The sequence below is a fragment of the Hemiscyllium ocellatum genome, chromosome 4 (genome assembly GCF_020745735.1).
Source record: "Hemiscyllium ocellatum isolate sHemOce1 chromosome 4, sHemOce1.pat.X.cur, whole genome shotgun sequence".
Lineage (NCBI taxonomy): Eukaryota > Metazoa > Chordata > Chondrichthyes > Orectolobiformes > Hemiscylliidae > Hemiscyllium > Hemiscyllium ocellatum.
In genome coordinates this window covers 140,326,893-140,342,707 of record NC_083404.1, presented here as the reverse complement: position 1 = coordinate 140,342,707, position 15,815 = coordinate 140,326,893, and the positions used below count along the sequence as shown (strand labels likewise).

Below are 15,815 nucleotides of genomic sequence, written 5' to 3'. Positions count from 1 at the left end.
CTTCCCCTTAAATGGCCTACTAATCTCAGTGGTAAGAGTTATACATTCTCACCACTTTTCTAAGTAAATAAGTTTCTCCTGAATTTCCTTTTGAATTTATTGGAGAATATCTGACCATTGGTTTTGGACAACCCCCTGTTGAACCCTTTAGTAATTTTAAAGGTCTCTGAATAGATCACTCATTAACTTTCTATTTTCTAGAAAGAAGAGTGGCTGCCATTCCAGTCTTTCCCATGAGTTTGTACCGTCTTGGTGTTGGGATCATTCTTCTGATTTTTTTAAAATGCATTTTCCCAGCATTTGCGTCCTCTTTGTAATAACCGAAGCTGAAAATGTTCACAATGTTCCATATGTAGTCTAGCAACAGGATTTCTAAACTTATGGATTCTTTCCTCTGAAAGAGAACAAGTCTACTTTTAAAATATTACAACCAGCTTGAACATGTTTCATAAATTAGTACTGTATTTTCTGTGGAATTATCAAACCACACAAGTCATTTCAATCCCTGATTCTGTTAAATTTTTGAAAAAGGTTTGCCTGCAATTGAAAGAAAGTCTGTGTTTGGTATTCCACTTTTCATGGACATAATGATTTATGCTGCTTGATTGATTCCACAACCAGTCATTATCCCAGTGAGGGGATGCTGGGTCTGTAAATTCATAGATTTGAATGACAGCTTCAAATGATTATGAAGAGATTTGCTACCTTTGATGTGGGGCTACAAATACAAATATATGTTCTAGTAAAAACTTAAGCAGTTTAGGCCATAAGACCAAGAGTAGGCCAATCAGCTTGATCACCATTCAATTAGATCATAGTTGGTTATCTACCACAACCATACCTTCCCATGTTATTCTCATATCAATACAGTCTCTAGAAATGTATTGATTTCTGTCTCGAACATTCCCAATGATTGAGCTTTCATAGCCATCTGAAGTAGACATTTCCAAAGAATCTCCACTCTCGAAATTAAAATATATCTCCTCAACAAAATCTTAAATGGCCTAGCCTTTACTCTGAGACTGTTGGCAGAATCTTATAAGAGCTTGAATGATGTGGGCTATGGCAAGAAATGTGGGAGAATCACATGAGAAGTCCCATGTGGTCTGTCTTGATTTAGGGAACGTTTCCTGAATGTTTTAACTTTTTTTAGAGAATTTGTGCTTGGCAGATCTGCCATAACATTTTCATAGAATCCCTACAATGTGGAAGCTGGCCATTCAGCCCATTGTAACCACACTAATCTTCCAAAGAGCATCCCACCCAGTTTCACCCTGCTACCCTATCCCTGAAACCCTGCATTTGCAATGGCTAATCCACCTAGCCTGCACATCTATGGACACTATGGGTGATTTGACAAGGCCAATTCACCGAACCTACACTTCTTTGGACTGTGGGAGAAAACCGGAACAACTGGAGAAAACCTGCACAGATATGAGGAGAATGTGCAAACTCCATACAGACAGTCACCCAAGGGTGGAATCAAACCCAAGTCCCTGGCATTGTGAGACAACAGTGCTAACCACTGAGCCACCATGCTACATTTTTTGAGTATGTAACTGGTAGAGTTGAAAATGAGGAGTCAGTAGGTGTGGTTTACTTGGACCTTCAGAAGGATTTAAATTAAAACATATGGGATACGGAAAAATGGACTGAAATGAACAGACAGCTGGTTGGCAGAGAGGAGACAAAGAGTAGGAATAAACAGATTATTTTCTGAGTGGCAGCTGGTGGGATATTGCCAGCTGCTCACAATATGTATTCTTAATTTAGATAAGAGAACTAAGTGTAATGCTTCCAAGTTTGCAGATGACACATAGCTGGGTGGAAGGGTCAACTGTGGAGAGGATACAGAGATACTTCAGTGTAATTTGGAACAAGTTGAGTGAGTAGGAAAATGCGAGGCAGAGGCAGAATAATATGGATAAATGTGAGGTTATTCACTTTGGTGCAATAGGTGGGGAAGAAGGCAAATGATATGTTGGCTTTATAGCAGGAGGATATGGCTACAGGAGCAGGGATGTCTTCCTGCAAGTGTACAGAGCATGGGTGAGACCACACCTGGAACATTTTGTGCAGATTTGGTCTTCTTTTCTGAGGAAAGATGTTCTGGTGATGGGAGAGAGGCCAACGAAGGTTTACCGGACTGAGTCCTGAAATTGCAGGCTGACATATGATGGGAGAATGGATCAGTTAGGACTATGTTCCCTGAAGTTTAGAATGATGCAGGGTGGGGCTGTAATCTTCTAAGAACCTATAAAATTCAAATTGAAATACACAGAGTAAACAGAAAGGATATTCCCAATGCCTGGGGAGTCCAGACCAGGAGTCACAGTTTAAGAATATGGGTAGGCCATTTGGTACTGAGATGAGGGGATATTTCTTCACCCAGACAGTGGTGAGCCTGTGGGATGATTGAGATCAAAATATTGAATATTTTCAAGGACTTCAATATAGTTCTTATGCATAAAGGGAACAAAAGGGCATGGGGCAAAATTGAGAACAGGGGATACAATTGGATGATCAGCCATGATCACATTGCATTTGAATATGGGCAGCACAGTGGCTTAATGGTTAACACTGCTGCCTCACAGCACCAGGAACCTGGGTTTGATTCCAGCTTTGGGAACTGTCTGTGTGGATTTCCACCAGATTGAACTGCTCTGGTTTCCTCCCATCGTTCAACCTTGTGCAGGTTAGGATGCCCTTCGGATAGTTGGTGCAGACTCAATGGGCCAAATGGCCTCTGTCTACACTGTAAGGATTCAATGATTCTATTAAAGGTGGAGCAGACTTGAAAGGCCAGACAATACTCCAGCAAATATCAGCAGAGTCAGACAGGGGAGGAATAAGGGACCAAACTTGGAAAGAAAAAAATACCCTTCCTTGGAACTATACTTCTTAATTCATCTGTGAGAGAATTCATTTGCATGTGATGCAGATTTGCCATTTTTAACTAAGAGTGTCTTTTGTTCTAGATGTTCCAGTTCATTCCACAGCCAGTCCAGTAACTGTAGTCCCATCAGCTGGAGATTTCCAAAGTAAGCATTTACAATTATCATTGAGCACAGGACCCAAGATTAATTGTAGTTTTGATTTATACCAGGACACAGCAGGCTTTTTAATGTGGAAGTAGCTGGAAATACACTTCTACATTCTGCATTAGGGATGCTGGGAATCACACCAGAATATGAGTCAGTAATTTAGAACATAAATGATGAAAATGATCTTTATTCATTTCTGCTATCTCCTTTCTACTATAAATTACACTGTTTTGAAGATATAATGGGCTGAATTGTCACCTTAGTTGGAAAATAGAAGTCAGGGTTGTTTTCAAAAAGTGTGGTGCTGGAAAAGCGCAGCTGGTCAGGCAGCATCCGAAGAGCAGGAGAGTCGATGTTTTGAGGAATGATGAAGAGCTTATGCTCGAAACGTCGACTCTCCTGCAATTTGCATGCTGCCTGACCGGCTGTGCTTTTCCAGCACCACACTTTTTGATTCTGATCTCCAGCATCTACGGTCCTTATTTTCTCCCAGTAGATTCAGGTTCCAAGCTTGACCTCAGAGCAACAAGATACTCCGAATTTTTTTACCAGTGCACCTCCCGCCCCCTCAAACTTGCTTCACTTGGAGACAGTTTCCCCATTCAATGACAGATGGTGTATTAGCTCTTGAAGGGATTGAGGATGGAAATCCAATCTAATGCTGGGTGCCTACATTTAGGCAGGTAAGCTACCCAGGTAGCCTCCTTCAGTACTGGTTAATGAGACTCTTAATGATCTTAATTGTTTGCCTGCCTTGTGGGGACAATATACCTGATCCCAAATCTGTGCTGGCAAAAAGATAAGGGAGTCAATATGTGATTGGCCCTGTAGTTATTGAATAGCATTCACCTCTGATAATGATAAATGTTAAACCTTTAAAATATAACCCAATTCATTTAATTGAACCATTTGATAATTTATTAAAGCCCAAATTATCCACAAAAATAATTTGTGTGAATTATTTATCAACAAAAGATTGCATTGAAAACCTGTAAACTAAAATGAAATAGTATTTATGCCCAGTCAAAAGACTAACAATAAATAATTGAATGCAAGTATTTTAACACCAAGTACTGCAAAAACATTTCTAACATCTTAACTATTAAGAAAATGTTTGTGATAAGAAAATACAACTATTTTTGCACCAGATTTGTGCAAATAGCAAGCTAAAAATTCAAATGAAACCAATATTGTAACCTAGATTATAATAAAAGCACTTTTCAACAAATCCTGCTTGTGAAATTCAAATATTATCAAACATTTTTTCTGATGTTTAAGTGGCACTTCTGCTTTCAATTCCTGAAATATGCAAAATAACATATCAATACCATGCCATGAGCTATTGGCATAGAATTTCACCCTTCCACTGAGTTCCCTCTCTCTGCTGTATTGCTGTGCCCACATCTGAGATAGGGAAGGGGTTCCTCATGGGGAAATTATCCCAGCTCTGCATTCATATGCCAATCTAACAGAGACATTAGTGAAGGTCTCAAGCAGGTCAGCTGCTCACAAATTCAGCCACAAGAGAAACAAAAATGCGCATCAATAACAAAGGGAAAATGAGCTTTGGTGAAAACAGACTCATTTTGTCGAAGCTTTCCATCTTGTACTCATCAGGACATTTTGCAAGACTACCAATTCAAGAAGAAAAACAACATTTATACTGCATGCAAGGGGAGTGCTGATTGGTTGTGAAGTGGACTCTGATTATGAGAGTCATCGCCAAGGAGAATTAAGCCATTAATGCTGATTGACAGTTAAAATCCTGGTTTTGTTTAACTTTTAAGCTGGGCAGTTTTATTCTGCTTGATCAGAGCATTGCCCTGAGAAATGAACCAAAAATGGTTGTCACCTATTTTGTTGAATTGAAAAGAGGACTAAATCTTGAAAGGTAACCAAAACTAAAAGTCCTCTTATTTTGATATACCGAACCACAGAAGTGTTACAGCGCTGAAGAAGACCATCTGGTACATTGTGTCTGCGCTGGCTTGTTAAATGGACATCATTACTTAGTGTTAATTTCCCACTTTTCTCTCTCTCACAATCCTTGCACATTATTTTTATCTATATAACCACTTAATGCCGTCTTGAATGTCTCAGTCAGCCTGCCTCCCCCTCACATTCAAGCATTGCATTCCAGACCCTAACTACTCAGAGTGGAAAAGGTTTCCCTCACCTTATCTTTGCTTCTTTTTCAGATTACTTTAAATCTATGCCTTCTTGTTCTTGTGCCTTTTAAGATTGGAAACAATTTGTCCCTGTCTACTTCATCGAGCACTTCTTGATTCCATAAGCCTGTATCACATTTCCTCTAACCTTCTTCTCTCAATCTATCCTCACTGGAGATTAGAAAATCCAACTACTGAACAATTTGACATCAAGTAATGGGCTAGACTGACTGAACTTGAAAGTCCAACTTCAGCATGATTTGTTCTCACTATAGAGAGAACGTTGTGACATAATACTGTTAAAGATCATAGGAGAGATGAATGTAATAAACAGCCTTGAAGTGGAAAATATCAATGTATACTGATTGTTTTGGTACTGAAGTATTGATTTTTCAGTCATCGGCTTTTGTTCTTTACAGATTGTAAATGTAATGTGCAGGGCACAGTGGCAAATACCTGTCACATAGACCCTCATACTCAGCGTTGTGATTGCAAACCACACTACACTGGTCCATACTGTACTCACTGTGCCACAGGATATTTTGGGAATTACTGTCAACGTAAGTATGTATAGAACCACAAATTATTCAGTTGTTAAGTAATTATTTCAGCTATTTAGATAGCTGACAGCAGTTTAAGATAAAGTATTAGTGGAAATCTGGAAGGAGCAGTCCAGAATAAAGGGATATAACCTTAAAATTAGAAATCACACACCAAGTTATAGTCCAACAGATTTATTTGGAAGTACTAATTTTCATAGGGCTGCTCCTTCATCAGACAGCTACCTGATGAAGGAGCAGCACTCCAAAAACTAGTACTTCCAAATAAACATGTTGGACAATAACCTAGTGTTGTGTGATTTTTAATTTTGTCCATCCCAGTCCAACACCGGCAACTCCATATCATGGCTTAAAATTAGAGAAAGTCCTTTCAACAGTGAAGTCAGGGAGAACATTAAGAATATTAGTTAAAGGGAAAATCCTATTCACATTGCGTGAAGAGAGAATCCTGATTGGTTGGCAAGTGGACTTCTGTCTGGTAGTGATATTGCCATGGAGAATGCACAAACTAATGATGATTGACAGTTAACTGGTGACTCTGCTTGGTCAGGGCATTGCCCTGAGAATTGGGCGGTGCTGATACAGACTGCTAATTCCTATCTCCTTAATAAATGAAAGCATCTATTCTTTGCCTCCTTCGTCCTTTGTAGTTGTAATCATCCTTCAGTCTTCTGTTTTCCAGAGAATTCCAAAAGGTCAGTCTTTCATGAAAACTATAACCTCACACACTTGGGTCTCACCTCCATAACTCATTTCCTGTACTTTCTGCATGGTCTCTTTATATTCTTTTGATAACATGGAGACTAGAATTCTGTAAAGTTGTGGCGTAACCAGAAGTTTATGTTGAAATAGGTGCACTACGTGTACATATTCTTTCTGTTTGCAAAGAGCAGGGTCAGTATGTTAATATATATAACTTCCAGTACATGCAAACGCTGCATGCTGCGAGCCCGACTAATAATCCTAAATTGATTGTCAGCTTACTTCTTCACACACTCAATATTATCCATCAAATGTTGATGAATTGCAGAGTCATTTCTAATGTTGGGCACCATGTTTTGAATTTTCCAAATGCAAAACTGCTCTGGTTGCATACAATCAGTTAGGGTAAGAAATAAACTTTTTGAATATATTTCCACATCGTAAATTGTTGCACTTAGATTAGATTAGATTAGACTTACAGTGTGGAAACAGGCCCTTCGGCCCAACAAGTCCACACCGACCCGCCGAAGCGAAACCCACCCATACCCCTACATTTACCCCTTACCTAACACTACGGGCAATTTAGCATGGCCAATTCACCTGACCCGCACATCTTTGGACTGTGGGAGGAAACCGGAGCACCCGGAGGAAACCCACGCAGACACAGGGAGAACGTGCAAACTCCACACAGTCTGTCACCTGAGTCGGGAATTGAACCCAGGTCTCAGGCGCTGTGAGGCAGCAGTGCTAACCACTGTGCCACCGTGCCGCCCACTTAAGCACTTGCTGCTTGTTACATTACTATCATTACATCAATTCTTTTCTCACTCATCAGATCCAGTCAAGATAATTAAACCAGTGCAGTTAAAGTGAGTTAAACCCAAAAATACTCAATGTACATCTTTTCTGTGATCTCTTAAACTAGTTTACGATTCATTTTCCCAGATCATGACCCACTCACAAACTTGGTGCCCGCCCATTCTTTGATTGTGTTGATTGAGAAAGCCTCACTTCAAATTGAGCTATGTTTCCTCTGTGCCTTTACAGTAGTCAGCACATTAATACATGATTCCTTTCTCATCAAATACTGTTAAATTAATTGAGAATCAGATTAATGTACACAATCATGAAAGTAGTAAACAGCTCAAGGTAGTGACCTCAAATCATTTTCAGTGTGTCAGAAACCCTGCTGTGAAAGACTAGATATTATTAAAAAATGTTTACTTTTGGTAACCAGAATATTTTCAGCAGATACTCTGTCTCATAATGTAGAGCTATAACGATGACACATAACAGAACTCTTGTTTAGAGTATCATGCCTTCAATGATTGAAGACCGAATCTTTTTGTGTGCAGCGATTTAATACTATACAATATTTGTTTAGAATGTCAGTGTTACAGTGCTGGAGTGACAAATCAAGTGTGTGATCCAAACACAGGACAGTGTTTGTGTCGAAATGGATTTCAAGGTTATTTTTGTGAAAGCTGCTCAACAGGATATTTTCGGTTCCCCTACTGTGAGCGTAAGTAAGACTTGTCACTATAGATGGACAACACTTTTCAGTTACAGCTAAGCAACAATATTTTCATTTCAGTCACATAACCTATGCATCAGGTGAGTTGTACTTTTTTGTACTTCTCTCCAGGAGGGCTTAAATTCTGAATTGAGAAATATGTCAAAACCATTACAAGCTAGAGATTGTTATGACACAGATGCAGACAGCTGAACCAAATCAGACTTTTTTTATCTCTGTATTTACCTCTGTAAAATTAAAACCTTTAAATACCCTCAAAATTAACTCAATGGTTCCTAACCAGACTTTGAGTAACCAATCCCAGCCTCTGTGAATAATTAGTGTTAGACTCTGGTTTTGAGGCTTAAACAAAAGATTTAGCAACTTATTAACAATATTGTAACTTCAGCGGAACAAAATAAAACAGCAAATTAATCTAATTAATGTCTATGATTTTAAAGCCAATAAACACTTGTTTTTCAGCCCTCTTTATATAAAAAAACTGACGGACAAACAAACATGATTAAGGGATCAATAAAAAAGAAAAGCAAAACTGGAAAGGTTACTAACATAGTTTTCACAATGCATTATTCCACTGGCATAGGTGATTGTTTTTTGGTTTTCTGAAGGGCCATTTCTTTCAGTTCGCTCAGAATACTCCACTTCAGTAACATTTATAACTTAATTTCTCTCAACTTCCAGTAGCTTATAACGGGAAGTTAGGCAGGGAGCATGCAAATCTTCAAGCTATAACATTAACAGCCAAACTCCTTCTCCCAGGAAACATAGTCCAAAACCTAGTTCAAATGCTGACCACTCCTGGTAGACTGACTATCCCCTCATGAGTTGACAGTTACTATTCAACATCTGCCATCTGTTTGAGCATAATGTCTCGCCAGACTTGCTAGAACCAATTCCTAGGTACTGACCTCATTTTCGGTGAGACATCTGCTTTCTATTTAAATGTACTGTTCCTCACGGGTGTTCAACAGTCTGTAGAGCCAGAAACAACCTACAATTAACTTCCAGGCCTGGCCTCAAAAGCAAACAACTGCTTATGAGTTCTCTCTTTTTTAACTCAGGGCTACATTTTCAGCTGACAGTTCTCAGTTTACAGCTCCAAACCGACACTGATAAAATAATAAATTAAAAATAATGAAAAATTAGCAAGGGTCTAACAAGATGGCATATGGCAATCAGTGTCCTGATTAATATTGGCTTATCAGTGTCAGCATGGTAGAATGATATGACATAGATGGAGGTCACATATTCCATTCTGTGTAGTGACATGTGGGCTCTGACTGAAGGTAGAGCCTTGGTACATTGTCTGCTGATGCTTCACCTTGAGCCTTTTCCTTGGCAGTTTTTTGCTAGTGGAAATTTCTTCCATTCTGAGGGCAGTGCAAAGGTACAAGTCTCAGGTCCACCTCAGCCTGAAGAGGAATTGAACCATTGTCTTTGACGTCCTTCTGAATCACATGCTAGCCATCTACGCTAATGGTACCCTATTATATATTGTCTTTTGAATTGGTTGTTCAATGAAGGCCTTATCTGCCTTCTCAGTTGGAAGTAAAGGACTCTAGAATGGCATTTTGAAAAACTTAGAGTTTTCCCTAGTCTGCTGAACAATATTTACCCCCTCCCACCCAACAAGATATGTACAGGGGAGCATACCACTGTAATGGACTGAACACTCTTGGCTGGCTGAATCAGGACAGACTGAAAAACCTTCCCCATTGTGGTTTCATTTTGGCTGAAAAAGTATTCCAAATAAATACAAGTTGTGACTTCCCGCTAGTACTTTAAAAGGAAGCATTGTTTTGCCCATTGCTAAAATCAGACTTTTTCTGCAATGGAAAACTAAGAGAATTTCCTGACATAAAGGGATTTAGTTGCTTTATTAAAAAAAGAGGACACACATAACTTTCAACTAAACAAATTATAAATCCCATGTGGAGGAATTTTTATTTCTTGATCAGCAACTTTTTAACTGAGAGATACCAGGAGGGGCTAGACAGAGAAAGAGTTGAACAAAGGATGAAGTGCAACGTTGAGTAGGAATAATTGAGAGAGAATATATTTGACAAGTACAAGAAAATTTTGCCACTAAAAAGAAAATACAGTGTTTCAAAATATTAAGGTTGGACTCAAAGTGCAACAGGTTAGTGTTCTGTCTGATCTCGTTTCCTTGCCACTGTCACACTACCATGCTAATACATCCCCAACGTCAATCACACTCCTTCCAGCACACTCCTTCCAATATATCCTTACCATCCAACTACCGCTGATGTCAGGAGCCAAACAATGATAGACATTCGTATAATAAGACATTAAGTACAAAAAAGAGGCCAATCAGCCCATTATACCTGCACTCACTTTTTGAAAGAACTAGTCAACTAGTCACCCATTCCCCTCTGAACACTTACCCAATTTCCTTTGGAAATCTTCCTTTTCTGAATCTAGTTCCACTGCCCTTTCAGGCAATGCATAATTCAGTGTGTATATTTAAAGAAAATTCTTCTCACCAGCCTTAATACTAATGACCTTAAATTACTGATTGGAACCTGTATTTCATAACTCTGTGCTCCATCGGTCACTGCAATGTAGGCTTCTTGTCACCAACACACAATTTAAACTCCAACATTGAATGAATTACAAAGATACTAAATTAGCAGCCACGAGAAAAGACTGGCTGGTCCATCAGTCATTCTCCACGTCAGGGTGATCCAAGTGTTGAAACAAACCCTATTTGATTGCCCTCCCGCCATCTAATCTCCTGGGGTCATTATTTCTCCAGCTGGTAGGAGTACTTAATTCAGCCTGTCAGAAAAGGGATGTCAGAGAGATTAGTTTGCTGCAATGTGAGTTTCCAATTGTTGCTCATTGCATTGTCTAAGCAGTGAGCTGAATGTTTTATAGCATGTCGGTGTAACAATGTTGGAACGCTACCTGAACGCTGTGATGACTCAGGGAGGTGTCTCTGTCGGGCAGAATTTGCGGGCAATCAGTGTGATCAATGTCGCCCAGGATATCATTCATTCCCACGGTGTCAAGGTAAGATTCTTATTTATTAATTACTGAGACATTCTGAATTTATATGCTGGGCTAAAATCTTGCATATTTATCTATCACATTACTTTGTTATCGTAAAACCATAAATGAAGGAGCAGAAACAGGCCATTCAGCCCATTGATTCTGGCCCACCATTCGATGGTCAGTAGATTGTCAGGCCAGCATGATAATGGTCGTATTACCTGGTACACTAGCCCACTCACAATAATCCTCCAAACCACTCTATACCCCTTTGTATTTTAGTGCCTCATCTATGACCTCTCCAGACCTATATTCCCCCAACTCCTCACTTCTACTTGTAGCCTCCATGATTGGTCCATACCTTCCATTGCCACTTGCCCAGTATTCACTATTGGCAGACTCCAGGATGTCTTTGAAATGGACATTGTAAACAAATAAACCACTAACAAACTAATCTGACTCTAACACACCATACTGAATAAAATCTCCTTTAAAAATTCCAAAATAATTAAATTTTGTCAATGTCAAACTAAGCACATCTAAGACATCTAATACTTTAATAACCTTCTAAAACTGTCAATCAAAATATTAGTACAACCCCTGAACAGGTGGATAAAAACTCAACTGATCATTCAAAATAGCCATAGCTGACATAGCAAGCTATCCTAGCTTGCAGACAATGGAGTTCATTGAATTACAAACACAGATGGCCACTTTTTTTAGAAACTGCAGATAGTCCATCAATTGAAGCAGCCCAGGGACAGATGGGTCTGTTTTCTAATTGACAGTTTCTGAATTGAATTATTTACTTTTAAAAGGATTCTAGGCATTTAAATCTCTTCAAATTATTAGTCTGGAAACCCCAATCATTGCAGTAAAAACATATTTCACTTACAGCGCATCATCTAAGTATTGAAACTGAAGGAACAAATTACTCTTTTTATATTTCAAAGCTGATCAGTGAAAGGTAACCATTCCTTTTGATTCCCTACGTGGTACTTGGTTTCTGATGTGATTCATACTTCCTCTGAAACCTTGAACCAGACCTATTGATTGAAGGGCTCCACCCCCATTAAAATTGCAGAAGGGCATTAAAACTCTTCAAATTATTAGACTGGAAACCTCAATTATTGCAGTAAAAACATATTTCACTTACAGCGCATCATCTAAGTATTGAAACTGTGAATAAGGACATGCAATGCTATACCCATGTAGGCTATCCATACCTTTCTTCCACGGCAGCAAAGATTTCCAGAAATGGGAATAAAGTCTGGAATCAGTCCCACCTACTATTTTTAATGAAGCATCCAAGATGCTTCAGGGATTGACAAAGTAGACACAGAAAGGAAGTTTCCTCGTGAGGGATTCTAGAATGAGAAGTCATGGTTTTAAGCTAAGGTGAGGCAGATTTATGACAGGGATGGGGAGGAATTACTTCTCTCAAAAGTTGGTCTGTGGAATTCACTACCGCAGAATACGGGTGTTGCTAGGTTACTGAATAAATTTAAGGAGGAGATAGATTTTTAATTAGTAATTATTGAAGAGTAATGGAGAACAGTCAGGAAAGTGGCATTGAGGATGACATGAGATCAGCTGTGATCATATTAAATAGGAGAAGGCTTGAGAGGGGGCTGAATTATCAACTCTTGCTTTTAGTTCTCATGTTCTTATGATCTTCCAAATCAATTAGACTCAGTGAAAATCTGGGCCCTGACCCTTTTAGCTTCCAAGTGACTTAACTGACCCAAATGAAGGCCTTGTTCTGTACACTGATTCCTGTTTATCTACAGCCTGTTCCTGTAACCAAATAGGATCGATAAATAACAACTGTGACACTATTGGACGCTGTCGCTGTCGTCCAAACTTCACAGGACCAACATGTTCCCACTGTGCGCCTGGTTACTATGGTTATCCCACTTGTTTGTGTAAGTACTCAACAAATATTTTATTCTCCTTAAAAAAAAGGCAAAGAACAGTGGATGCTTGAAATCAGAAACAAAATTAGAAGTTACTGGAAAAAGTCAGCAGGTCTAGCAGCATCTGTGGAAAGAAAGCAGAATTAAGGTTTTGGGTCACGTTCTGAAGAAGGGTCACTGGACCTGAAACGCTAACTCTGCTTTCTCTCCACAGATGCTGCCATTCTGATTTTATCATTATTGACTTTTTTTTATTTTCGAATATGACATTTCAGGAAGAAAAACATTTACACAAAACCTCAATAAATACAAATCTACAGAACAGGTGAAAGGGAAAAACCAATATTAAAAAAAGTTTATTCATCACTGCCAAAAAAAATCTGAGATAAACGAAAAGATATATGATTAAGAACCTCGTCTTCAGATTCATAACTTGCATTCCTGTTTATCAGATTTGCTTCAATAATTTGAGCTATTTACAGAATTGTTCCACCATTTGAAGCTTAGTTAACTGATAAGCTCCTTTTGAGTCTAAATCCTAAGTTCAACCAAGTCTCATTAGCGTCCTGTACTCAATTACCTATATTGATACCAGCCCAGCAAGGCCTTCCTTTTACAATTCTTATCTGTGTTTTCAAATCCCTCCAAATTCTTGTCATTCCCTTTCTCTGTAATTTCCTGCAGTTAGATGTCCCTCCAAAATCTCTGCACTCCTCTAACTCTGCCCTTTTTTTATTCATTTGTGGGACGTGGGCTTTGCTGGCTGACCAGTGTTTGTTGCTCTTGTGATTGCCTGTAGTGACCTTTGGTTACTTGGGCAGTAAACTCTGAAATTCCTTTCTAAATCATGATACCACTCCACTACTCTGCCCTCCTTTAAGTTACCCTTAAAACCTAACTTCAACTTCTTAATCTTTATTCTTAATATCAACTTCTATGGCTAAGTAAGTGAAAGTGAGGACTGCAAAGTCGAGAGTGTTGTGTTGGAAAAACACAGCAGGTCAGGAAGCATTCGAGGAGCAGGAGAATTGATGTTTCAGGCAAAAGCCCTTCATCAGCAATGGCTAAGTGTCAACCTTTGTCAAATAATGGTTCTGCGAAGCCATCTTGTGATTTTAATTACATTAAAGGCGCTATATAAATTTATACAAAGTTTTCATGATTCCTTGATATCCATTCATTTTTCCCTCGATATCATTCCCTTCTGTTATATTTTCATCCCTTTTCTTTGCATCTATTGATCACTCTAACCAGCCTTGTTCCCTCCTCCATTGATCTGCAGCTGTAAGGCTTCCAGTTGTTGGCTCTGCCCTGCTTTATTTTAGAAGGGTCTACTTGAGTCCTAACCCCTTCTTTAATGCCTTTCCCTCGATTTAATATTTTCACAGATTTGATAATGACAGGACAAATGAGATCAGTCCAGAGACAATAGAGAACATCTATTGAACAGCAACAGTTGAACAGAAAAATATGTCGGCATACAGGGAAATATAGGTGTCATAGCCATAATTAGATAGATCTTCTAGTTAATCGAAGCCTATCATTTCAGTTCTAAAGCATTGTTGCAGTTGTTCTTCAGGCCACTCTCTTAGGCTAACAGTCATTCAGCTGCTTCATCAATGACATTTTTTCCACTTCTTGATCATAATTGGAGATGCTTGCAAATGGTTATGGTTCTGTCAGTTGGATTTGAATTTCCACAGATACTGAAGCAAGCCATGACTACATGCAGCAAGACCCGAATTATTTAGGCTTGTATTGATAGATAGCAAATCACATTAACACCATCCAGGTAGAAGTACACAATGGCAAGTGAAGATCAGTGTTAGGCCAGCATTATTGCCCAACCTTCATTACCCTGGAGACAATGGTGATGCTGCCTTCTTGAACCACTGCAGTTCATGCGGTGAAGGTAAATCCACAATTCTGTTAGAAAGGAAATTCCAGGATTTTGACCCGACAACAATGAAGGAAAGGCCAATGCATTTCCTTGGAGAGAACTTTCAGGTGATGGTGTTCCCATGTATCGACTGCCTTGTCCTTCTATGTGGTAGAAGTCGCAAGTTTGGAAGATGCTGCTGAATGAACCTGGGTGAGTTGCTATGGTGCATCTTATAAATAGTACACACTGCTGTCACTGCAAGTCATTGCTGAAGGGTGTTAATTATGGAGGGCATGTCAGTTAAGCAGGCTGCATTGTCCTGGATCGTGTTGAGCTTGTTTGATTGCACCATTCAGACAAGTAGGGAGCATTCCCCTCACAGTCCTGACTTGTGCCATGTAGATGGTGGACAGTCATTGCAGAAACAAGAGGTGAGTTATTTGCTGCAGAATTGATAGTCACTCACCTGCACTTGTAGCCGCGGGATCCAGTCCAGTTCATAGTCAATAGTAACTTCCAAGATGTGGATTGTGGGAACTTCAGTGATGGTAGTGCCCTTGAATGTCATGGCTTTCATCTATTAAATGCACTGTGAGATTTGCTAAGTTGACTTTGAAAGCCCCTGCAAAACTCACAATCTCTACAACCTAGAAGGACTAGGGTAGCCCTGATGAAGAACTTTTGCCTGAAACATTGATTTTCCTGCTCCTCAGATGCTGCCTGACCTGCTGTGCTTTTCCAGCACCACTCTAATCTAGACTCTGGTTTCCAGTATCTGCAGTCCTCACTTTTGCCAAGCCAAAAGTTTAAAAAGGTCACAGAATTTGAATGATGTGACCCAAAATTTGACCCAGACCTGATTTTCTTCAAGCTTGCACATTGCAGAATGGAGCAGACAGATCATCACCCTGAATTAATTGAAGAACAGACTGGAAAAAGAATGAGGAAGCCACAAGGGCAGGAGAAATAGTGATAATTTGGTTTGGGGGGGGGGGAA

General features: G+C 39.3%; 1 protein-coding gene across 1 annotated transcript in view; it reads left to right on the top strand.

Moving 5' to 3' along the window:
- Positions 1 to 15,815, top strand: part of LOC132815125 (laminin subunit alpha-3-like) — a 364,209-nt gene that overhangs the window by 107,679 nt on the left and 240,715 nt on the right. The window contains exons 11-15 of the mRNA XM_060823918.1: positions 2,979 to 3,041; positions 5,632 to 5,772; positions 7,859 to 7,996; positions 10,907 to 11,041; positions 12,811 to 12,945. Coding sequence (XP_060679901.1) covers positions 2,979 to 3,041; positions 5,632 to 5,772; positions 7,859 to 7,996; positions 10,907 to 11,041; positions 12,811 to 12,945 — 612 coding nt within the window. The remainder of the gene's footprint in view (positions 1 to 2,978; positions 3,042 to 5,631; positions 5,773 to 7,858; positions 7,997 to 10,906; positions 11,042 to 12,810; positions 12,946 to 15,815) is intronic.